The following is a 27,051-nucleotide window of genomic DNA, read 5'->3' as shown; positions in this document are numbered from 1 at the left end:
TAAGTCAATCATTCCTAAACCACCTTGTGAAACAACATTCATTACAACTGCTCTTTTAACTTTGTCTCTTTTAGAATTCCATAAAAAATAGAAATAATATCTTATTCAACTCTTTAACATATTTCTGAGTAATTCTGTAACAAGTGGAAAGATGAGATACAAGTGAAGATTTAGTTATAACTACTTTCCCATAATACGTTAAAATTTTCATTCTCCACATTGTTATTATTCGCTTAATTTAGATATTCAGATATTCGCGTAGATATGTAACTGGCTCTGATATTTTAATCTTCTAAATTTTCTAAACAATTTATTTCATTAATATCAATATTCAATGGTTATATTTTTTAATGAAAATTTAACTGTAACCCCGCATATTCACCAAAAATTAATATCTCTTGCATAGCAATATTACCTGACTCTACCGAGTCAACAATTAATGTGCCATCGTCAGCTAAATGTGAGATACGTATATCATCAAACATCGTGGGACGGGTCATCATAGACTGGTATACTAATACCGTGTATATTCATATTAGACCGTATGCGTGTTGCCATTACCTCAACTACTAAAACAAATAATAAAGTTGATGGGGGCAACCCTGTCTAATACCCCTTTTAATTTTGAATACATTTGTAACTCATCCATTATTAATAACCTTTGCCATTGCTTCAGTATATAAAACATCTATCCATTTTATAGATGATTCCTTAGAATTAAACCTTCTTAAAACCTGCAAAAGAAACTTATGACTCACACAATCAAACGCTTTTTGAAAATTCAATTTAAAAAAAAAAGTATACCTTCCTTTTTGAATACATGACAATGATCAATTGTATCTTGAATCAATCTCAAATTGTCTACAGCTGAACACCCTTTTATATAACCGGTCTGATCACAAAAAAATATATATATTTATATATATATATATTTGGTGAATCGCTCTCTGTAATCGCTGAGACATAACTCGAGCCATTATCTTATAATCTGTGTTTAATAATGATATCAGTCTCCAATTATCTAAAATTCGTTTATCTCCTTTTTTGTATATAACTGTGAGAGCTACTTGTTTGTGACTTTCAGATATTAAACTCCCCTTTCACATAAGCTTCAACCAATAAATCTTTTATATCAATCCAAAAACAGTTATAAAATTCAATACCTTACCCATCACACCCAGGTGCCTTTTTATTTGACATAGACATAACGGCTTGATAACATTCCTTTTCTGTAATCATTCCTTCACAACAATTTGAAGAGTTTGTTCCGAAAAAAGATGAGTCCTTTTTTGAAGATTTTTTAAGTACAGCCTCTGTCATAAAGTACAAAAATTAAACATTTTAAATGATATATTGGTCACTACATATAAAGGAAAATTTTTGAAGTTATGGTCAAGAAGCAATGATTCTCTTTATTTTTCTTGACCTTTAATCGCAAATATCCTTATTTGGCAAATATGGACTAGTAGGCTTTTGCAAACAAGCTCTTCATTTGCAACCAATTCATCTAACTCACTTAACCTTGTTCCTTTCAAATGAATATCTAATTCATTATCATCAACATTATTTGTGTCAGAATATAATTTTTATAATACTTCACTATACTTTTCAAAATTTCACTTTGACAAAATAAATTTTTACCATCTTCAATAACACAATCAATTTCTTTTTCAAGGCTTACGTTATTAGCATTGATAAATAACACTGAAAATGACTGGAATAACACATACGTGCCCGTGCATCACAAACCAACAAAAAATCGCATGAGGCGATTTTGTGTGAGGAATCGAAAGAGTTGAGATGGTTCACCTCAGTCATCTAAAGTACTCCATATTTTCTGAGAGAGCAGGACTTCACCATTATGGTATGCTTTAGGATCACGACACGAATTGATAGTTTGTTTGTTTTTTCTCCAGTATATCCAGAAAACAATTTTATTTCGTAGAATAGTGTGATTAAGTTGGCCGAAAAGTCCCCTTCTCATTTCTGAAAAGAACTCTTACACATTTTTCAATTTCAACTCTAATGATTTTTAAAATAGTATCCGTTACGTAGAGTAGGCTGGTTTCCGAGCACCATTTCCCCACCATTAGAAAGACATGCATAATTTTACCCGCATTCAACTTTGGAAGTTACACCGAAAAAAAAAATACATAAAAAACTCATAAAATCCCGAGGCCATGTCAAGTAATAAAGATCATTGAAATAGTTGGCGGAGAAACGACATTTTTTTTTTTGTCTTGCTGTAAAACAATCATCTTGTATTCTGGTTGTTTTATTTTTCAATGTATAATGAAGTTGTGGATTCTGGCGCGCGTCCACGTTTGTTTTCTCGCGCAGTGAGAAATGGCAACTGTAAGACCACAACCACGGAGATCAGAGAAAGGCAGCTGACACAACATTTAGGCTACGTGTACATTATACATGCAGTGTGTTATTATGTAACGACATTATTCAAACGCTGACGCAGAGGGTGCTACCATGGACGTACAGCTTTTGTTATATTGTCGGCCCTTTTTAAAAGGGCCGCGGTCTGTTGGCGGCCCAAGTGTAAAAGCGCCGCGATGCGAGCTTTTGAGAGGAAGGATTTCGAAGGCCCCGGCGGAACAAAAAAAGAACGCTCATCGGCGGCGCTGCGGTTTTGCCGGAACATGTAATCTGCCAAGGCGCCTTCATAGATCCCCTCTTCTCAGTAAACAGTTTTCTATAGTTTGTGTTTTCTTTTCAATTGTTAGGTTAAGAGAAAATTTTGAATTGAGTTATGCATCATCTTAAAGCTTAATCTCTTATTTTACATGCTCCAAACATAAAATTCGTATCTATCGAGTTTTTGTTGGTATCGTGGTGCAGGTCCACCTACGAAACAGGTGGGATACATGGAAAACAATACAGATACAATTTCCGATTATACGACATGAAGTATTGATATTAATCTAAAACATGTTTTTTCGGAAAATGTTTTAGTCGGTTTCGAGGAGTAAAATAAAGGATGAATCATAAACTCATCAAATTCGGTACGAAAGTTTTATTGATTTATTGTCAAAGCTAACATACCTTACACGATGATGCTAAGGCGACGGCTGAAGAGATAAAATTGTAGTCCAAATGCAAGCATTCTAGACTGAAGGTCGAAATTTTTGGCATAGTACACACCCATCGTCCCATATCTTCTCCAAGAGACGACTGATCATGTCCATCGTCGTTCCCGGTGGTAAAAAGCAATTCCAGCTTCTGAAGCTGTAGAAGAAAAAAAAAGTCAAATAAATTAATGGAAAAAAATGCACATAATTATGAAAGCAAGTAAAAATAACAAAACTCAATGCATGCGTATGAATATGTATATGTTTACAATTCATACCTCGAACACCTGTCGCATGATCTTACATATTGCATTAAGCTTTTACTGAAGCTATTGTAGGGGTACTTCTTAGATATCTCAGAGAAAAGGATGTCAACAATAAAAGGGAAAAAGATCAAATGATATAAAAAAAAAAGAATAGACGGATTGCAATTGAAGACCTACATATAAGAACGACCCAAGTCCAATTTTTGGCCAAATTCAGTTTGACATGGGAAATTATAGCTTATGCATGGACTCATCTTGTGTATAAATGATAAATCCTAATTACCCCCGGAAGTGCCTGAAATGAATGGGTTAAATCTTATATTAATGTAAGAATGAAGGACTTGGGTCATTCTTGAAGTCATATAATAGCGCCCTCTCTCATCCTTCTCTCATTCTATAGCAGAATATTATGTATATGAATCAAAGAACGACCCAAGTCCATATGAATCAAAGAACGACCAAAGTCCACCACACAAAATGGCCTCTCCACAATTAATGTAAATGTTAATTGTCGTAAGAATATATGTTCTAATTTGTATATACAATGTTGCCTTCCCACCACAGTTAAATATAATATTATTGGACAAATAAAAAAGATATGAAGCTTTTGTTAGTTTACTCGAAATGATCTTCCATGGACTTGGGTCGTTCTTATATTCATATACTCAATTTCATAAGTAGATGGTAACATCTTCACAACGTTTTCAAAAATGTGTGTGTGTGTGTGCGTGTGTGTGTGTGTGTGTGTGTGTGTGTGTGTGTCCTGGGGGGCTACTTCAGATTCAGATGACTGCGAGAGGTGACCCTATCCGCTACAATTCTGATGTGGGGGGAATGGCCATGTAATTTGTTTTTAGTTTCTTATCAAAGAAAAGGGAATCGAACCTGCCATCTTCCTACACAATCTGAAATTTTACATCGCATATACAGTATACCGACACAGATGTAATATGAACGTGCTGTACGTTTGAATCTCATTTCCAAATCCAAGATACCGTCCGAGGAAAAAGTCTTATGAAATGTGACCATGCATCACAAAACAAACAAAAAGTCGCCAGACACGGATTTGTAGTGAGAAGCAGATTCTGAAAGAGCAGACTCTAACCTTTGAAATGATGTATAGCTTAATTGAAATGAACTTTCTTAACTTATCGAAATATTTGAAAGAGATTACACACTCTGGAAAAGTGTGAACCGAGAAAAGAGGCTCTGAAATACAGGGTATAACTGTCTATCTAAGCTTTTAATCTTTACCAAGCCGGGCTATCTGAGTGATGAATGGGACAGAAAACAAGATGTAAACCACTGGAAGAACAACAGTGAAGAAATTATCAAATTAAGGTTAAATCAAACATGATCTGTTGACACATTTTGTCAATGAATAACGCCAACTTTCAAAGCAGTAACTTTATCCCTTCAAAAGTCATCAGACTTGAAAGTGAAGAGTGTGCAAGTGGTTATTAGGAAATGAAAAGAGGGCCTCTTTAATAATAGTCCAATATAGCATTGCTGGACACTATTTCATCAAGATCAAGAGCCGTCATTGACCATTGAATACAATGGATTTCACTACTTTGGGCCCCACTTTTTTAATGCGGGGTGGCAGTAGAAAAGAAAGCAATGCATTCTTTGAGGCGTTAAGGTTTTTGTTTTATTTGTTTTTCAATTTTTATTCATTTATTATTATTTTTTTCGCTCGTTAGCTCATGAATCCCCTCTCACATTTTTGAAAATGTGGCGCTGGTCATGTACATTACGTATTATAGAACTAAACCGAGTTAAACTAACTTCTTCTTCTTTCTTAACTTACCTCTAAACTACTTTTTGTATATACTAGACAATCACGTAAGCCTACACAGGCCAGAAGTCACTCTAAAATGTTTTCCTCGCGATATCGCATATTCTTTGGTATGATTATGCATTGCGACTGACGCTGTTCCTGTACTCGGTTGCTTGCCCTTGGTGGCTTCATGGGCGAGCTGTCCGAGGTGCCGCAGATCTCCGGCCGCGAAGGGTGGGAATGAGACTGCTGTTGTTCACATGCAGCATTTGCGTGAGCAGTGCATGTCGATCATGAAATACAAGAAATGACCATTACTCTGTAAAAAGAAATGCAACTTTGAAAACATTAGGGAAAGTGAGCAGTTTACCAGTCGAACATTTTGTGACAAGACCCCTAGCTAGACTGGGAAAGAGTGTCAGCCATCTTTCTTCTCTAAAATGCCTAAGTACTGAGCAAGCGCGGGGGGGGGGGGGCACTTCAACCCCCCCCCCCCCGAAAAACAAATAAATATTTTAAAGTAAGTACTATAAGTAATATTAAAGAAAGTGCCCCCCTGTAGCAAATAACTAATCAGTTATCTAAAGACCAAAATGAACAATGAAGGCAATTTTTGCCAATAAATTGTATATTTTATAACAGAAAATGCGAAATGTTCGCAAAAATTATAATACACTATAGCATTACACACTTTTATATGCAGTAATATTTATTCAGTAACGAGTAAATTATTTTTTTAGTGTATAGATGGTAGCCTCGCGTCTTCGAGTGTGCCACCTGAAACACATCTTTAGTAAACCATACATTTTCCTTCTCTGATTTTTAGCAGTTTAAATATAATATTTTATTGCTCGAATAATTCGATCACGTTTAAAGTTTTAATGAACACATTTCAGACGAATGGCATAGTAAAAAATGGCTCGCTCGCTGTGTCCATGTACTAACAGCAAGTGGTCCACCTTTGGTTCGGTACAGTACGGTACGGTACCCTTAGGGAGCGTTCGAGCGCTCCTCTGGCGCGGGTACGGTACGGTATTCAGTTCGCTTTAGGAGAGCGCTCGAACGCCCCATAGTCCTTTTTTTTTTTTTTTTTTTTTTACTATGGGTAATTCCCTAGAAATTTGCTTGACAATAAATGCTCTATAAACGCGACTTCTGTATTTTGTTTTGACAGAAAGTCCTCTCTCTCCCCTCGGTCACTTCTCTCCCTCGACGAGGTTCTCACATCGTCACATAGAACCCCGTATGATATAATCATAGTTCTTCGAACTGATTTTTTTTTCACTATGCTTAACTCCCTAGAAATTTGCTTTCAAACGCTCTGTAAACGCGACTTTTCTACTCTGTTTTAACAAAAAGTCCTCACCGTGGGAGGGGGTATCCCCCCCCCCCACACCCTCTCTCCGCTCTATCGCTTCGCTCCCACGCCGAGGATCTCAAAGATGTGTCCCAGTCGAGATTTAGCACCCCCCCCCAAACAAAAAAAAAAAAACAACAACAACAACAACAACACATCGACAAAACAACAACAACAAAAGTGTTCCGGCGCGCTTGCGGACTCTACTTATAGCTGATTTTTGTCGAGTTCAATGGAGGTGAGAAGAGACTGAGGGATGGCGTGCGGCGTCTGTCCGTCGGTAACGCTACAAAAACTTAAATTACCTTGTACCGACTTCTTCAATGGCAATCAAACTTGGAGTTAAGCGTGTTTATGCAAAGTTACACATTTAACCAAACAGGAACATTACGTGAATGTCAAAGGCAATCGGTAGGGTTTAGCGAACGTAAAGGGGCCAAATGATGAGTTGTTGTTTTTTTTAATTGGTGTTTGATTATGGCTCATAACTATTCATTGGTATGCCCATGTGACCAAACTTGGATGGTAGATGTCCCTTGAAGAGATGAAGGTTACCACAAGGTCAAAGGTCACAGTGTTGGGTCAACAAACTTTTACGGGCCAATGTTAAGTGTTTACGACGCGTTTCGATCATGACTCATAGCTTTTGATTAGTAGGACTGTTTGTCTATTGGGGAGTTGAAGATCATCACAGGGTTACAAGTCACATATAGGGGTCAACAAACTTTCAGGGGCCAATGTTAAGTTTGACTGCGTTTGTACATAACATAGTTTATTTTATTGTTTTTTATCATGTTCTTTCCAACAATCCAATTGAATGTCCACCATTTTTGTCAACCATATGACATTTTCACAATTATTGAAATAAACAGTTCCATGTTCTTTTTGGGTCATTTTCTTTGCAAATGATTATTGTTTTACAACGCTCATGTTGTACTAACACTTTGCCATGACTCCACTTCATAAAATCAAAGTAAGATCTTTTTCTTTTTTTCAAACGAGTTCTGGTACAAATATGGGCGAGACACATTTCGGCATTAGCCTTGTCATCAACTCTAAAGTTATCATTGATTTGGATGAACCTGTGAAATCCTATAGCTGATTTGGGAGGAAGCCAAAATTTATATCTATTTTGGGTTCCTTGATTTGGAAGTTATGGTTCATTTATGGACTTGAAGTTGACTTGGAAGAATTGTCATGGATTTTTTTTTGAGTAAAAATTGATTTTATCTTTTTTATAAAACGGGTCCAAGGTCTATTCATGTGTGTTTGTGCTAGTGCTGGTGCTATACGCTGGCTTCACTCCCATACACGGGGCCTTTATTTCATGTCTTATCTAATTTAAAAGACCAGGGATGGTATTCTGAAATCTTTCGTAGGAAAAAATTCTTCCTTGATACTCAAGATTTTGTCTATGTAATTTGAAAACTTCTTCTTTCTTTCTCCATTTCTTCTGATTCTTTTTTTCTAAACCTCGGGAAAAAATGCAAGTGGAGATGAATCCGTGGGAAATATGCAAATTCAATTGACTTAGGAAGATATTGGTATTCAAGAATGCACTTTAAAAGAAATTTAGGAAGATTATTAGTTCCCCCCCCCCCCACAGCTGTAACGAGTACGTTGTTCAGATTCTTATAACACTTAGAAAGATCGTTATTGTTTCTTTGGTTGTTTATTATTGATTATTTGCCCCATTTTACTACTACTTTATCATTCACTGAACTGTAGCTCCATTTGCCCTGCAATCTTGGATAGATATGATTTGCTCCGTTGCACGCGCGTCGAGAGCCCGACGCCTTACGCATGAAAAACGTTTGCGTTTGCAGTGTGTATGCGAAAACGCGCTAGCGTAAAGCGTTCAGTTAGCACATTCTCGATCTCAGATCCCGTACCTTCTCTCTTGTTTTTAGGTTCATGAAAATTACAACAACAAAAAATCTATTTCACGTCCGACTCAGTAGACGGCATGCCATGTTCGCGTATTTCGTTGAAAACGTACACGATATTACCAAATGCCGAGGTACAATGACAGTTGCTAAGTCCCAACTTTGGCGTTTCACTTATGCACGTTTTAAAAACGCCCATTTTATACGAAGACGTTGACGGAATCTCAAAAAAAAAAATGTTTAGGAAACGTTCTGAAAACGTTTTGTGTTTGCTGGGTATGCTCTGCAGGGCCTATGACAACAAATTAAGACAGGTAAGCGTCGTTATTGCCCCCCCCCCCCTAAAAAATATATATATATATATAATAATAATAATAAAATAGAAAATCAGAATACCCATTTTTAATCAACTCCGAGACTAAGTCCCCTCAGCGGGACACGAGCATTTATACGCGCAAGCATGTAAGACTTTTCAATCAAACGCTTGTTGTCATGGGCGTTATTAAATCCCATATTTTATTACGCTCTCAAAAAAGCAATTTTCTGCTGAAGTGCTAATAGACCCCTGAATATGCCTTCAGAATGCGGTTCATGGTCTTGTCAAAGAAAAGTAATCAGAGCTATGTCCTGACATTTACATCAAATCAAAGTTCGGCATGTTTTCAACAACTTTGCTTCGTAAAGTGTATGCGAAAACGCGCTCAATAGCGTAAAGCGTTCAGTTAGCACATTCTTGATCTCAGATCCCGTACCTTCTCTCTTGTTTTTAGGTTCATGAAAATTAAAAAAAAAAAAAAAAAAAAATCTATTTCACGTCCGACTCAGTAGACGGCGTGCCATGTTCACGTGTTTCATTGAAAACGCACACGATACTACCAAATGCAGAGGTACAATAACAGCGTCACTCGCGATTCCATTCTTGTGACGTGTAGCCTACAATACGATTTGACTGAATATCAAGCGGTTTTTCCCGTATCAGGGCAATTACCTCGAGGGCAATTACCCTCTGCTGAATACTGGTTAGTGATAAGGTTAGAGTAAATACCTGGGTTAGGGTATAAGGTTATAGCATTAGACTTTGAGTTGGGGTTATTACTTTTAGTTCAGGATTAAGAATAGAGTCAGGGTCAGTTGAAGGGTGGGGCATAATTGCTCAGGGGTAATTGCCCTAGACCCTGACTACTTACCTTTTGGATTTGTGATTAAATTCTAAGTTTTTTTGTCAATGTTTTGTGTTGAAATGTTATGCCCGGGCATTAACGTATTAGCTTGGGTCGTATTCTGAGGTCGTAATGAAGTATGTAATTAACTTCGTAATTAACTCAGGTAGTTAACAGCACCTTAATAACCTTATGATTAAGTCCTCTTCATTATCTTACGTTCATCCCACCTAACTGTTGTTCCATTCAATCAGACGAGTTGTTAGAAGCCAAAAATACAAATTATGATTATCGCACAGCTCCCCACCCCGGTCTACGATTACAACCCTTCACGTACGCACACGAAAGTATCATTCAGCCTCTTTGCAAACATTAAATGACAACACTCCTCGAGGTTCACCTATAAGGGTCTACCCAACTAACATTTGGAAGTTTTCTGAACATTCTTTAAACGTTCAGAGTTTATCATATAGACGCTTTGTCACAACGTTTTCAGAACGTCTTTTTGTGGATGGTTTTCGACATGTTTAAAACGTTTCAAATAGACGTTATAAAAACGTTTTTTTTTAACGTTTAAAGAACCAAGAAAAAAAAAGTATTTCGGCATTTTTTAGAACCTGCAGAAAACCTTTTGGACGTTAGACGTCAGTCAGACCTTTTAAGAACAGGCCTATTCAAACTTTATGTGGACGTTCTGCGGACGTTCTGCGGACGTCCTTTGAAAACCGTCTACAATGTTCTAAAACGTTTTAAGAACTTCTTAGAAGTGTTATGACCCTTTCCAGAACGTTTAGAGAACCTTTCATATCCGTCAAGAACGTTCAGCAAAAACTTTTAAGAATATTTAATGTTTATCATTATAGGGTATTTAAAACAAAAAGAAATAGTTTTGACACGGTACACGCAAAATCTGAGGCTAATGTACCCTAATCCTAGATAATCCTAAATATCCTTAACTGTTTCTAACGTCCTACCTCCTTTGCCTATATTACATCCTATTCCCAATTGATAACTCTGTATCACATTCTTTTATATACCACCAAAATGTTGTAATGCATGAAGACATTGTTACTAAAACTAGATCACACACATCTTAATTCGCATATTCACAAATAGGCATGAATATTCATGTAAAGAAACCAATGACGAACACGTAGCGGACCAAATAAAAACGTTTTCGAAACGTCCGTTAGATACAAGTCGACGCAGTAGACCTAATAAAAATGTTTTGTGGACGTTTATAAAGGACGAAGACGCTGCAGACATAATAAAAACGTTTTGATACATCCATTAACGTTTTTAAAACGTTTTCAAAAAAAAAATGTGCTTTGCGGTAAATGCCTAGTCCCAACTTTGGCGTTGTATGCACGTTTTAAAAACGCCCATTTTATACGAAGACGTAGACGGAATCTCAAAAAAAAAAAAAAGAACTGTCTAGGAAACGTTCTGAAAAATTTTTGTCTTTGCTGGGTATGCTCTGCAGGGCCTATGACAACAAATTAGGGCAGGTAAGCGTCGTTATTGCCCCCCCCCCCCCCAAGGGAAAAAAAAAATCAGAATACCTATTTTTAATCAACTCCGAGACTAAGTCCCCTCAGCGGGACACGAGCATTTATATGCGCAAGCACGCAAGACTTTTCAATCAAACGCTTGTTGTCATGGGCGTTAATAAATCCCATATTTAATTACGCTCTCAAAAAAGCAATTTTCTACTTAAGTGCTAGTAGACCCCTGAATATGCCTTCAGAATACGGTTCATGGTCATGTCAAAGAAAAGTAATCAGAGCTATGTCCTGACATTTACATCAAATCAAAGTTCGGCATGTTTTCAACAACTTTGCTTCGTACATTCAATTCGATTGAATTAGAAATGAAAGTACGGTTGTTGTTGCACAAACTTAATGAAAACAAAACGTACAATGTATAAAAAAATAATTGTGAAATATACATATATATATATATATATATATATATATATATATATGTATATATATACAATGAAACTATATATGAAGGGCTTGTTTGCAAAAACCGATAAGTCCATTTTTGAAGATTTTGAAGTACGATCTCTGTCATAAAGTACAAAATAATACTTTTTAAATGATATATTGGGCACTACATATAAAGGTATATTTTTGAAGTTATGGTCAAAAGAATCAAAATTTGTATTATTATTTCCTTTATTTTTCATGACCTTTAATCGCAAATATCTCCATTTGGCAAATATGGACTTATCGGTTTTTGCAAACAAACTCTTCATATATATATATATATATATATATGGAAAATAATCGTTCAAAATAATTGCATTAACGGCAAAGAGGGACCCACGTAAACGACAAGCTTGTATCTATGAGGGGCGACTTTATAATGCATTAAACTTACTATACAATAAATGTATAGGTAAAGAAACACAAATGCATCATGGCCCGCAAAACAAAAATCTATAAAAGCTCACCCAAAAAACACGCCAACGTTTGCGTCTCATGATACTGAGAAACAAAATAAATGGGGTTTACACCGTGCACATTGCCCATTAACACTTAACCAAATTGATATAAGACTATCAAAGTGATATGAACACCCATAAACCGTATCTCATTGTCATTTCCTCATTATCATGATTTTTTTTTCTTCTGAAGTAATAAAACAACAAGGCTATTAAAATGAACTTTTGAAATACTGTAGTAACAATCCTTTGTCAGTCTGGATGCCATAATAAATGCGTTGTGGGACTACTATCATAATTTTCATGTTCTTACCTGGCAGGTTGAAGCCTCTTTTGCAACGATCTTGTAGAAGTCGGTGTGCAATTGTGGGTCTTTCAATGCAACCTTGCGCAGTACAGAGCTGGAACATATTCCCTCCGCTAGGTAACGTGACACAGATTTTCCACAATGCACATCATTGACAACTAGCGTTTCCTACCGGGAAAGTAGTAAACATTATATTCAAAAGAAGAGTTATGATGGAATAATTATGAAGAGTTGTATGAATGAATTTTGTCTATATAATGTATAGTAGGATTGCATTAAATGCTTATATATATATATATATATATATATATATATATATATATCCACAGCGAAGAGTATGGTAATAACATTATATTTGCGTGCGCAATGTCAGTTGCAAAAGAGCAAACAAACAAACAAACGCCATAGTCAATGCTTATAAGGGTGACAAACTTGACGTTATGATAGAGATGACGCCTACATTCCCGAAGACAACCGCTCAACTTGAGATCACTTCTAGTGCGGAGTGAGTTACTAATAACTGCAGCCCCCAAAGGTAATAAGTGTTGCAGCAAAACACGGTGTCAAGTTAGCAACCACCTGGCTACAAAACCAGTGGTACAAATTTCTCCGTCATTTAGTACCCAAGCACCTAACCCTACATGCAACTCTGGCAATGTGCTCCACTGCATCATGTGCGCTAGATGCCCAGATGTGTCTTACATACTAAAACCTAGGTGAAACTATACCACAAACTTCCGTATGAGGTTTAACAACCACAAAAGCTGGATCTTAGAAAGACCGAAAGGATTTCCCAGTAGCGAACCATTTCAGTGGACCCAGTCATTCACTGAAAGACTTGAAAGTCTACATCTTCGGTGAGGATACAAATCAGCTGAAGAGAGGAAGACTTAGTGAACAGAACTATGATTCATTGTTCGGAGCCATTGTTTCTAAGCAGGCATGGACAAAAATAAGATCTTTCGTGGCCCAGCACAAACACATTCTTCTTAAAAGTAGGTATTACGACTTTTTATTCCAGAAGGATCTAGGCTAACTTGGTCTCAGGGACAACTCGGCTTTATTTCAAACAATGCACACACAATTCGTAATCACCTTACACACACAGGATCAAGTTCATACTTGTATGCTAACCAAGTCCTTTGGTGCGCGCGTTGTATCAACTCGACCCATAACTGCGACCACTGTACAATCCAGAGGGACAACTAGGTCCTGCCATCAAAGCGAGGTTGAGTTGTCTCCGAGTCCAAGTTAGCCTGACCCCGTTCTGATGATTGTGACTCCGACAAACCTTTTTGGTTAAATTTTGCATCTTAGTATAGTTACCCATGAATATCTTGTTATCACAGCGTTGTTCCATACATACCTGAATCGTACGTGTACATTTTGGAGTGAGTTTGACAATCCGCAGGCGTACCAGAGGTATGTTTTCTTTTAAGATCTTTCATCCCTGACCATGGGGGAAAGCCCCCGAAAATTTGGAGTTGAATAAAAAGCAATTGGCATTTACTGCTTTCCTTTATTGTCTCGTTACTATTACAATTTCACTTACTATTTCTGCCAATACGCGGGTCAAATAAAAAAAAAGTGTTAGAGAGAGAGAGAGGTTTGAGTTTCTTCAGTTTCTCTCCCTCTACAAATGAAAATTTGCTAAGATCGCAACTGCTGATCTGTAAATTAACAAACATGTCGAAAAAAAGGAACCAGTGGGACTCGAACCTGTCATCTACTGCTTTCCGGGCAGCGACACTACCACCAGGCTGTCCCTGGTTGCCGGTAGTGACACGATGAACATGGAAGAAATACCCAAGCTCCGAGATTCCGACATTGTTATGTTAAGTAGTCCAAGGCGGACAAGGCATAGGATAAATGAAAGAAAGATATTATTCAGAGGGGTGAAGGCTCAGGTTTGAGTTTGTCGGAAAAAAGGAACTTGCCGGCAGTGACACGATGAACATGGAACAAATACCCAAGCTCCGAGATTCCGACATGGTTATGTTAAGTAGTCCAAGGCGGACAAGGCATAGGATAAATGCCATGTTCATCGTGTATATTTTCTCTGAAAATCCATCTCCTACTCTCTCTCTGAGCCATACATATGTTGAAAGGGTGTCAAAATTCTAATAATTTGCATTGAAAATACCTTTTCAAAATTTTGAAAGAGGTAGGAAGGCTCTACGTACTCTCTGTCGATTAGCTACCCGTCCTGGAACATGACCCTTGTGGTAGAACGAACATCCGTGACAATTTCAGTGAACGTCCGTGACGTATACAATCCGACCAAAGGGATAACTTGTCTCGAAAGTGTCCTTTATTCTTAAAACTTTCAGCTCAAATGGCGAGAAGTATAGTTTTACAAAGTGAACATTGAGCTTTGAGCTGTAGTTTCAGGATTTTTAAGGCTGTATGTGATCATGATGAACTAATAGCTCAAACGTTACTTCAAAGTTTGCGCTTGTATTTCATATAATTATTTAAATACAGCCAAACACTGAACACCAAGTTAAAGGAAACTGGATTTTTGCGTAATTTATATGTAATTTCTGTGCATTTAAGTTTTGGGGGTTTTGGAGACAATTTGTACTGTTATAGGTTCTGAAGATTTCGCTATCGAACGTTCGGTCCGAGAAAGGGAATTTCTGATAATTACAATATAATTGTACAATAAGTTAATGTGAGTCAAAAATATCATTAAATCACTGAGGCTCTCGTATCCAAAAGTGAATATCGTCCAACATTCAAACAAAACGGAAAACGTTTTGCTCAAGGATGTTCGTTGGTATAATAGGCCTAAGTCCATGGATTACATAGTAGGAGACAGAGAAACAGTGCCACTTTTTAGTGGCAGATGCTCCCCGTGTTTATCTTTTGAGCAAGGTAGCTGCCATCTCAAACAAAACACATCCAATTATGGTCTCCATCACGGACGTTCGCTGTAATTGTCATAATATTCTATGCCTTATACACATTCTTATTTTCTCTTCTCAACGATGTTTTTTCTGTCATTCCCTAAGTAGCCTGAACATGCAAAACACAACAAAAACAAAAGAAATCCGAAAAGTGTTACGCAGTCAAATTCGGAATATATTGAAACGAAAATGATGAAATGAAGGAGGAAGTCTGTAATGAGTATGTGTCAAGAAGAAAAGTAAAAGCTTCGAAAGAACTTGGAAGCAGTTGAATGAAAATGAGAAGAAACGGAGAAGGGATCGAGCTCCAACACAAAAGGAAAAGAATTGCCAGTGCACTCCCGTTATACTGAATTCCTCTGAAGGAGCTGCTTTTGCTTATTTACTTTTTATTCATCGAAATTTCGTCATAAGCGAACAAAAATAATGCAGTATACAATTACTGTCTGATAAAAAACACGCAAATCCTCCGTTTATCATGACATGGTGTTTCTTTACTCATCAATGAAAAGCAATGTTTAATTGCAAATATTCTCTCTCTCTTTTTAATTTTACATTAAAGAGACAGAGAGATGGGCATGTTGTTTGTGCATTTGTGCTTACTTTTAAAACACATGTAGAAAAAGGTGATGATTTAGTAATAGGTTTGAGGTCACACATTGATTCGTTCGCTTTTTCAAAGATTCATTACTCCGAATGTCCGTTATTGCCTGTATTCATCATTCCAAAGGTTTATTATTCCGAAAGTGAAAAAAAAAATCCATCTAAGTTATATGGACTTACTGTATTTTGTTATGATGAAACTTCAGAGTAACAAACCTTATATCATTTCTAACTATATAATAGCACATATTCTCCTCGGTCGCAGTGTGTAACACAAGGAGCAAACGCAGAGGGATTTCTTCTTGCCCTCCACAGCTAAACTTCGTATTTCGATGACGGAGTACATTCTTTCTGTTTTTCTTTGTCAATTCTTTGTCATATTCAGCTGTAAACGTGTTCGTAAGAAGCAAATTTTACACCGTAGACTTTAGATAACAAATATATAGGACCTGAATCTTTACTTCGTGATTACGAAATTTTGATGAATATATTTGTTTTTAAGGACGTGCACTTTATCGCGATTACATCGGAGCGTTAAATTTTTGAAGTCAGTCAACTCTTCAAGCAATATTCTTCTTTTTTCCATACGGATTTGGCTTAATAACTGATCTTTGGTTAAGACACCAATAAAGCATGCTGTCAAAATCATCATCCAATTTATTTGGGTAATTGTAATGAAAGCAATGTGTTTGGAAAACAGTTTTTTTCCCAATTTTAAGCGGTTACCGATGACCTGCTTACAACTGACAAGACACAAGATTTCATTTCATTCTTTTAACCTGAAGTGTAAATTTGCAAGTGGTTGTCGTTATACTTGCCGAGTCCACTGATTTGCTTGATGGAACATATTAACGACCAGGCGTATATGTTTCATCAGATGGACTACGTCACTGAGATTACACGTACGTTTTTACGTTCATCTATATACGAGAGATGGAAAAGGTGTTTTCTTTGACTCCTCAGCATGAAAAGATGAACAAGCTTTTATAACTGAGAATTGGTAATAATTATTTAGAATTTTGCAGAGGAGTTTGTTCTCGACATGAAATCGCTGTTTGTTGTGAATAGAATGCGTTTCCAACTCCAGCGAACTGCATTGTTCAATAATTGTGTGTTTCGAATGTCCATTAGCTATATGCGAACCGTGATGAAAACTATGCTATGTTTGTTGGGCTATAGAGACTGCCTAGATGAGATACATCTTAAAAAAGCATCTTATTATTTGGGAGTAAGGATGAAAGGATGGGTTAGTGAAATGAGAGGTCCAAATATTTAGTTTCTGTAAAATGCTCGTAAAGTGGAGCAAGTGTAAAACGAAACAGTAATATTAAAACAGAATGACAAATTTGGTTAGATATGCAGTTGTCCACCATATACGCACAGGTTAAGAGTACAATTATTCTTCGAACACATACGCATATCCCTTAAGATATTCCGTTACGATTATGAACTGAATCAGATCATTGCAAGCTATGTTAAATGGTATTCAAATCTATGTACCGTATTATTCCTCACGGACGTTCGCTGCTCTGGATATGGTAAACTTCCGCTGTGAAAAAAAAACTTGTTAATCTGGGAAGATCCTGGTATAATTGGGTAGATATTAAAGCTTGAATTATACTCTTTTAGGTAAGTTAAATGGTTCTGAGCAATTCCTACGTTTAAATTTGGTGTTGTTTTGGCTCAATTGTACATCGTTCAAAATGCTGACCCATAAATGTATATGGTTGGGTGGACAATAATAGGAGAATAATGCCAAACAAAAATAGAGCACAGCAGAAAGACGTGTAAAGGACTTGACTACAGCTGCACCATCCGTGATATGATCGCTCACTGAAAGTACTATCCCAGCTATGGAAAGAACACAGTACCCATCACTGTGAAACATAACGTGAAGGTATGATATCTCTTCATACTTTTGGATTCGAGCGTTTTTTTTACAGTTTGAACAAAGTGAATCATTACCTCACAAGTGTGAAAGAGCAGATTTCTATGCCAATACCCAGTAAAAACCCACAAAACAGGGTGAAAATATGCACTCTGTAAATTCGAGCGTCTTCACATAGTCGTCAATGTGAAGACGGTGTAAACACACTGTGCGAGACTTTGTACTTTCGAGCATGGATATGTAGGCAGTGTGACTACTCACTTCGATACACAACGTCGTGAGGACAATCATGATCACACCGGAATGTTTACTACCGGTACCATGTTAGAAAATGTAGAATATCACAGATTTATCTCATTTTACCCAGGGGCAAAATGCACTTGCACTTTTTTGAAACTGAAATAATTGCTTGACACAATAATAAAAAAAACTGTTCCAAGTGGATACTTTAAAAAAAATTGACAGAATATCAGAATAAAATTAGTGCTCCACCTAATATATAAGTGGGATGACCGTTTTAAATGAAAAAAAAAAATCAAATAAATATCTCAGGCCACTTAACATCTGAATAGTGTTGGGAAATCGGAATAAAATGTGACCCGCTACAAGAAAAGGATCCAAAAGGCAGGGAGAATGATTTTCTGAAAATGACATGAAATAAAGAGTTTGTTCGCAAAAACCGATATGTCCATATTTGTCAAATGGAGACATTTGCGATTAAAGGTCAAGAAAATTAAAGAGAAAAATAAGAAAAATTTTGCTTCTTTGGACCATAACTTCAAAAATGTGCCTTTATATGTAGTGACCAATATATCATTTAAAAGGTATTATTTTGTACTTTATGACAGAGACCGTACTTCAAAATCTTCAAGAAATGGACTTATCGGTTTTTGCGAAGAAACTCTTCATTAATTATTCACTTACTCTTCAACTTTAACTTCATATATAACACGACTCACTAATGTACTCGGTTGCGGAGATATCGATGCTTTATTATATCAAAAGCGCATGTCGAATGGTTTAGGATTTCAGCGTTTCGAGAAAACCGCGTTCAAAATTATCCTTCCGACCTATCATGAAGAAGGGGGGGTATTAGTTAAGAAATGTTTTGTTTTTGGACCTTGAAAGGTTTTTTTTTTTTATTCGTGTTCTAAATAGAATTGGTTGCTACCTTTGCAACCTTGGTCTTTTCTTATCATCTAAGTGGCATAATAACATAATAAGCATATGCTAAATGTGTGATATACTGCTAATGTTGATGTAGGGAGCTTGATGTAAATGTAATGTAAATACAAAATTTGATTTTGTTTTCATAAAATGAGGAATGCATTTACCCCAACAATTTCCAATCGAATATCGTAATTAGCATAAAGAGCTAATTGGCATAATATACAATAGTGAAGTAAATGGTAATTTCTACAATGAATGACCTGTAGGCCTTGATATTTTTTAAGCACAAGGACTTGTTGTTTTTGTTGTAGATTCATAGTTAGAGGAGCATTGAGGTAAACTATGCTTGGTTGGCACATTAGCAACCTTAAGCAATCTTAATTCAGTCTCATTTGCATATTTAACTAATTAGCGCACTACGGAATATGTTGTTGATTTCAACAACAGAAAGCCCGAAATCACAGGTATAATACGTCTTTCAGGGATTTTCTATGACCAGGAGTCAATTTATGACACCGGTTTTTACGTTCGAACGATGGAAGTGTCTTAAATATCATAATTATAATAATAAGATAATTAGCTTATGGTGTATGTACAGTGTACAAGGGTCCAATAGGTGGACCATATGCCATGTACTGTATATGACCTGAAAAAGTTGGTATGGACAAGGTTTTTAGAGATTTTTGTTACATACACGTGGGTACTATGTAACAATGCACTGAACTAAGCTTGCCTTAAAACCGTCTTCTCAACCTGAGGCAGTTATTTTTGATTAGCCTAGTTATCTTATTCAGCTTAATCAGATGGAAATGTAATATGCATGTTCTTAATCCAAATGCGGGAAGCGTGATAACTCAGATGATAATTATGTATGACTTTCCAAGCTTTTTTTTTTTTTTTTTTTTTTTTTTTTTTTTTTTTTTTTTTTTTTAGATTTGGACTGACGGAAAGATAAAGGCTTGGTTGCCACCTTTGCAATTTTTGGCAATTACAATTCAGTGTATTTATCACCTTAGCATAAACTTATGACTTGATATAGAATAAACTGTTTACGCTTGATAAGAAAGAAAACTTGAAAAGAATTGTAACAGATAAAACACTTTCAAGGAATTTCTATGTGAACAGGAATACTTTTTTTTTAACTACGGGGATGACTCATGGGGTAGGAGAGTGGGGACATCTTCATATAAAGCAGAATACATTATTTTTTGTATAAAAAACAAATGATTTTTTTTTTTATATGAAAGCTTCTAAAGGTCACGTTAATGGTATCTTGTATGAGAAATTGAACAATCGGATATGCAAAGAAGCTGACTTGGCCAATTAGGATATTAAAGACACTTGTACCATATGAAGGTATGTGAAAACCAATGCTTGAAATAAACTTATTTTATTAGAAAAGCCCTATTTTCTTTGTTTTCAAGCTTCATGCATGGAAATTTATAACATAATACAGTTGAATATTTTACGAAATAACAGATTATGCTAGTTAGCCTAATAAAACACAATGAATTGCTTAAGATTACCAAGGTGGCAACCAAGCTTGGTTTACTTCAATACCAAGCTAAAACAAATGAAGCGTCCAAATATCCTGTACTTCAACTTTTTGTGTTCATACATATTACGGTGTATGGTGCTATCTACTTCACTTTGTATATGCTAATTAGGTCATTATGCTAATTGTGATATTTAAGACAATTAAAGAGTTTGTTCGCAAAAACCGATAAGTCCATTTTTGAAGAATTTGACGTACGGTCTCTGTCATAAAGTACAGAATAATACCTTTTGACTGATTTATTGGTCACTACATACAGGTACATTTTTGAAGTTATGGTCAAAAGAAGTAAAAATTTTCTTATTATTCTCTTTATTTTTCTTGACCTTTAATTGCAAATATCTCCATTTGGCATATATCGACTTATCGGTTTTGGCGAACAAACTCTTCAATTGCATCATTTGAAATTGGAATCTGGTGTTATAAATGCATTCCTCGTTTTAGGAAACCCTTATAACAAGTTGTATTTTGCGTGTTTTCAGGTTTCTTGTATTAAATAAGCAATATTCAGGCTTCTTACCTGGTTACAGGGTGCTGCTCCGCGGCGACCGTCACCAGGTTTTTCGTCTTTTCACGTTTGTCGTATTTTTGTTGTAATTTCTTCAAGTACTAGTCAATTATGTTTGACTACGTTCAACATGACCAAGAAAACCGCTGCAACTATCATGTCGTTGTTGCTTGTGACTTTGTGGAGCACATTTTCTGCAACTTTTGCAAGGAACTCAAGTAGTGTTGTCTACACTTCCACACTCTACGTCACTGCATCCCGTCAGTTAAACCAGCCGGGTATGGTAACTTCCCTATATGAGCGACGTAAAGCCGCGGAAACACGGTAAGAGGGGAGGTGTCAAAGTTCGTACCGGAAGAAGAGGTACTAAACCACCTCTAACGACCGTCATTTGGGGAAATGTGGATTCAATACCGATTAAGATTGATGAATTGCATACACTGCCGCGCTATTATGAATGGGTACAAAGATGCTTGCTTGATCGAAACTTGGTTAAATCAAAACATTTCAGACAATGTGAAAGAAATCGCTAATTTTGATCACACATCAAATTCAGAAAAATCAAGAGGAGGTAGAGTGTATGTTTACATCCGTAGGAAATGGTGTAATAACTGGTCTGTGAAGGATGTAACATGTCTGCCAGACGTGGAAACCAAATCCTTGGTTTGCGGCCATTTTACCTTCCTCGTGAGTTTCCGCAAATCTCTGTCGCAGTCTGTTACATTCATTCGATGGTCGACCTAACAACAACGAGTCGTCATCTCGCCAACCCTGTCAAGCTTTAGAGAACTCATCGCGAGATGCTTTGATCTTCATAAATGGGGATTTCAACCAATGCCGACTGAATTAGGAATGACCTAACTATGAACAATACATCGATGTGTCAACAAGGGGTCATTCAACCTTGGACTTGTGTTATGGGAACATTCTCAATGCCTATGTCAGTAAAACTTGTTATTAGCAAGGTAAATCAGATCACAAGAATGTTCACCTCATCCCGAAATATAGGCAGACGTTAAAGCGAGACAAGCCTGTCATTAAAGAACACAACGCTTGGACGAATGGCAACACAGAGCTGTTGCGCTCGTGTCTCGATTGTACGGATTGAAATTTTTTCTGGATTGGATTGTAACTAGATGAGCAAGTAGATGGTGCATCAGAGCACATAAACTTTTATGTTGATTCAGTTATCCCCCAGAAACATTAAAAACGTTTCCCAACAACAAACCCTGGTCTACGGCAGAGTTGAAGAATCTTATTGATCATAAGAGAAACGTGCGTGTGTTTAACTCTTTATGTGCCAAGGTGGAAACCCATGCGTGCCACATTATTCTGAGACACCAACGTAGTCATGCTTTGGGAAAATATTCTATTTTACAAATCTACGAATTAAATCCTTATATAGATTTCGGTTAGGCTGAATATGTAGTAAGCAAAGATGTAGAGAAAATTCCAAGCTTTGCTTAGATGTAAATTGTATGACAAATCTATGTTTGTTTTTCTTTCAATTAATGTCCAGTAGCTATACATTTCTGTAACGGCATGACTTTTGCACACAGAACAGTGCCAGAAACTTCAGTCGCCATATGAAATGCAACCTTTATGTGAGAGGCACGTAATCATGACAAAACCCTTCATTGTACTTGTGCTGTGAATTTGGCGATTTGTCAATCAGTTTGGGCGGGCCCTTGGCAGAATATGCGAAGTTGGCACTCCGTCGACCGAGTCGGGAGTGCGAACGTGGCACATAAAGAGTTAAAGGCACTGAATTTGTAAATGAAAACTTACAAAAGCACATTTAAACAATTATCCAGTCAGCCTTGATAGCATTGCAAGATTTGACTGGGTACAGAAATCAAAGGAAAACAAAGGAGAGTGTGCTTACTTGGAATCTCATGCAACGCAAAAGAACCAGAATCGCATTGGTCGTATAAGACGGGTGGCACTAAGGGTGATAGGTAGGGAACTGCCCACAATAAAAAACTTATTAGAATAAAGGCTTTTGTCAAAGATAAAAAAAGATCATTTGGGACGAAGCGCACTCTCTCAATATACACTATATATGTACAATTGCTCCTGAATCGGATTACAAGTGCCTCGCACCAATCGTACTCGTTTTCGCCAGTCCTTCGTGCCAAATTCCATGTACACATGTCAATCGGCATGCCATCAGGGAATTCTGTTCGTGAATGAATGGTTGACGTTCGTTTGTTTGTTGTACTGTGTTGTGACGGTTGTTATTATTGTGTTTAATATTCTACTGTTATGTCAACAGGGATTATGTTTGTGAATGAATAATTGTTTTTGTTTGTTTGTATATAGTGTTGTAACGTTCTAATTGTAATGTATCATTTTTTGGTTAAGTATGTTGATTTAGATATGCAGAGAAGATAGATGAATGATAAGTTGCACAGGAAGGATATTAAAGCAGAAGATATAGATGTTGATTAGAAGAGGAAGATTTGTTCGAATGTGGATTTCTTGATAAATAATTATTATGATTATGGAATTTATTTCAAACATTAAGTTAAGTGAGGTAAACGTATGATGTAACATGAATAAAACGGTTATTATTATCATTATTCTTAGTTTCTACAACAATCATTGCAAAATATTTTTGTTTTATATTATTGGTAATTTTTCAAACATATGATATGGACATACTGCAGTGTGTCAAAAAAAAACAATTAGAATTTCGCCTTGATAACACCAAACTTGAATATTTTTTTAAATGGTACTTCAGGGTCTTAGAATATAACATTTTAGCTCTATTTAGCAGAAATCCCCATTCGATTTGGTCAAGCGGTCACACACACCCACACGCATTCATCCGTACTTGACTATATTTATATAGAATTCCAATGCTATTCTGCGTAATAATTTTATCCCTTTCTAAATTGCAACTCGACGTTTATTACTCACCAGTTGATTACATGTCATGATGAACGCAACGCCAGCCTTTGTATGTTCTGACATATCACGTGATAGTGTGTATTCTTTCCATCGTTTTCCCACTGCTCTGGCGGCTTCCTTTGTATGACATTCAAATGCAACGTCGAGGCAGAAACGTTTATCACAGTTAATCATCAAATTGTCGATGAGATCAAGGCCGAGTTCATTCTGGAAAGCTGAGGCGAAGTAGATTACGAATCGGAACTCTCCATAATTACGAAGGAGTTTTTTCCTCACCTTGACATACCTTGAGCGATCATCGGCGAATAAAGTGCCGATATGCACACCCGCAATGTATTCTTGGAACAGTTTATGGGGAAACGAAACTGATGACACCACCAAGGATTCGGCATTGACATTGTGCCGACCCATCCTGTTTACGATATCTTTCTCAATAGTCAAAACTCCAACTTTGCAGCATGTTTCCATAGCGTCATGACACTCCTTAAATTGTTCGACTGGAAATGAAAGTTTCTTTTCTAATACACCATCCAATGCTTTCTCACTTACGGCTTGAACTGCTCTACTAGCTTGTTGTATATCCTCAGAAACGTTCTGAGTCTGTAGATTTTCACAAGATTTTGCTGCGTAGTGGTCTTTCAGAAAATCAATCATTTCTCCAAAAATCTCCGAAAATGTTTGCATTTTTTGCATTTCGTTTCGTCTTTCCTCACTATAGTCATTCCACATGAGGCAAAGCATTGCACAGTAGATAGGAAACGGAGCCATAGATCGGATTGTATCATTTTCTTCCATGAAATCAAGCAAGGAATCGGCTTTATCACCCCTGTCTTTTATTCGAAAAAACCTCTTGATAAAAGTAGATAAATTCGCCTTGTTAAATCCTTCGATGCTAATAAAAGTGTAAGCCTTTGCCAGACTCTTAGTCATTGTAAATTCATGTGTTCTCCATGGCCTTGTGGTCACAATTACCTTGCATGATTTATATTTCTCTAACTGTAATATTTGAATAACCTCACTGCTGCTCCTTCTTTTTATTTCCTCGCTAAACTCGTCGAAGCCATCGAACACTAGAAGAACTTTATTTATTTTTTTTGAAATGTAGTCATCTATCTGGTTTGATGTGACTTCATTTGAATCAGAGAGATATCTTTCTACAATGCCACCAATAGTTTTGTCGACAGTGACATCTCGGAGAGGAATAACGAGCACCATGTCCAGATCCTGGAGAATCTTCCCCTGGCACCAGTCCCAGGCGATCTTAGAGCAAAGCGTTGTTTTACCGACACCTCCCTCACCCTCGACCAAGAGGCGCTTTGAAAGATTTCCTCTTTCGTCATCGGCCAAAAGATTCTCGTACGTTATTTGTATTTTACTCGTGCCACTTTTATCTATCAGACTCATATTCGTGTAAATTTCATTCAGGTTTACGAGTTCCATAAATCTGAGTGGATCCATTGTGACTTTGCTTCTTGTCTTTCGGTAATAGGCCTTCAAATCTTCTTTGCATTGGTGTACTTGTTCCTTTGTAAGTTTCGGGGCCCTAGACAATGAATCTTGGAAGTGAACAAAACACAAAAACAAGCAAACACAATGACATGTACATATTGATTGAAGCAGATAATAGTAATATCCAATTGACACCAATAGTTTGTAGATATGAGTATAACATAAATACATTACTTGTCCATTTGTGTTCAAAGGTAGTTTACGGAAAGTTCCCTTGGATGACAGTTGATGAAATACATTCTGTCTTCATATCCTTCAAATTGATTTTCATTATTTCTGTCTTATATACATATAAGATAATATAATATATTTTAGGATTGGGTACTACAGATTTCTGCGGACGGTAGGAAATTGGGTGTGAATTTCGGGGGAAATACAAATAATAAATGTGAAAAAAAGATATCTTTCAAGCGCCTCATCCACTGGATAATGCGTTGTTAGATGTCGTCCCTGGTAGTCACAGGAGATGAAATAATTATAAGACAGTGAAAGTACAAGTCCAGTGCATAGAGATTTCGCACCAAAAAAAAAGGTATTAAATGCCGATTTCGAAATTAAAAAAAAAAAATATGAGTGGGGCTATTTTTTTTTTCTCTCTATCTACCCACAAAATTTTAACACTGTTCATGTTGATTCACCTAATGCAGCTGTCAGAAAATTGGATGTTATTCTAGATAAACATAAAAGTATCTCAAAGTTTATCCCAGTGGAAAGGGCTATTTGTTTCACTCATGCAAAGTAGATGTTATGTATTAAAACGCTGAACATATTCTGAAATTCTGATCAGTTTTTGTCATATAGTCCACATATTTTCAAGATCATTACTATTTTATTATTCGTAATGTTGATTTCTTTTTTTTTTTTTTTTTGCTGTTAGTATATATCATTTGGGATATTTCCATGTAAAACCCTGCATATTAAAACCTTGTAAGTTACAAGTCATGTATACATACTTTCATTGCATAAAAATTTTGGTTACGACCCCATGAGCGCGCGTGACAAGTGAGTTCAATGTCGGCCTATATAAACTAGTAAGTAATTCTAAAAAAATACCCCATCATAATCCTGAGAGCTTCAGATTTCGGTTGAATTTTACTTCATTTGGTGGCATTTCGAACCAACTATATAGTTTGTGAAATCACTTGCTTCACTTCATTATCGTTGGCGAGCGGGCTCGCCACCAAAGTCCTTGTAATGAATGAACAAGGGCGAGGAAATATTGATCTATACATTATACGAACAAATATGTACAGTATATGGGTCAGAATTTTGAACGATGTACGGTTGAGCCAAAACAACGCAAAATCTAAAAAGTCAGAAATTTTGCAAATCATTTATCTTACGAGTTTAAGAGTTTAATTCAAGCTTTAATATGAACCCAATTATACTAGGATTTTCCCAGAGGAACAAGTTTTTTTATTCACCGCGGAAGTTTACCATGTCCAGAGTTCTGTAGCGAACGTCCGTGAAGAATGGTACTGCACATACATTTGAATACCATTTAACATAGCTTGTAACAATCTGATTCAGTTCAAAATCGTAACGAAATATCTTAAGGGACATGTGTATGTGTTGGCAGAATATCAAGCTTGTATTCTTAACCTGTACGTAATGGTAGACAACTGATGATTTAACCAAATTCGTCATTTCTGTTGAAATATAACTGTTCCGCTAAACACTTTCTCCGATTTAGGCCCATTTTACAGAAACC

General features: G+C 36.5%; 1 protein-coding gene across 1 annotated transcript in view; it reads right to left on the bottom strand.

Moving 5' to 3' along the window:
- Nucleotides 1-2,819: 2,819 nt before the first annotated feature.
- LOC140246745 (uncharacterized) overlaps nucleotides 2,820-27,051 on the bottom strand; it is a 38,941-nt gene continuing 14,709 nt past the window's right edge. Inside the window, exons 6-11 of the mRNA XM_072326083.1 lie at nucleotides 23,841-25,387; nucleotides 12,292-12,453; nucleotides 5,279-5,375; nucleotides 4,601-4,613; nucleotides 3,154-3,237; nucleotides 2,820-2,856 (exon numbers count right to left, since the gene is read on the bottom strand). Of these exons, the coding sequence (XP_072182184.1) occupies nucleotides 2,820-2,856; nucleotides 3,154-3,237; nucleotides 4,601-4,613; nucleotides 5,279-5,375; nucleotides 12,292-12,453; nucleotides 23,841-25,387 (1,940 nt within the window). The remainder of the gene's footprint in view (nucleotides 2,857-3,153; nucleotides 3,238-4,600; nucleotides 4,614-5,278; nucleotides 5,376-12,291; nucleotides 12,454-23,840; nucleotides 25,388-27,051) is intronic.

Source organism: Diadema setosum, chromosome 3 (assembly GCF_964275005.1).
Source record: "Diadema setosum chromosome 3, eeDiaSeto1, whole genome shotgun sequence".
In the NCBI taxonomy this organism is placed as follows: Eukaryota; Metazoa; Echinodermata; class Echinoidea; order Diadematoida; family Diadematidae; genus Diadema; species Diadema setosum.
Note: the sequence above shows the minus strand (reverse complement) of the source record. Positions and strands in the feature narration are given on the sequence as shown.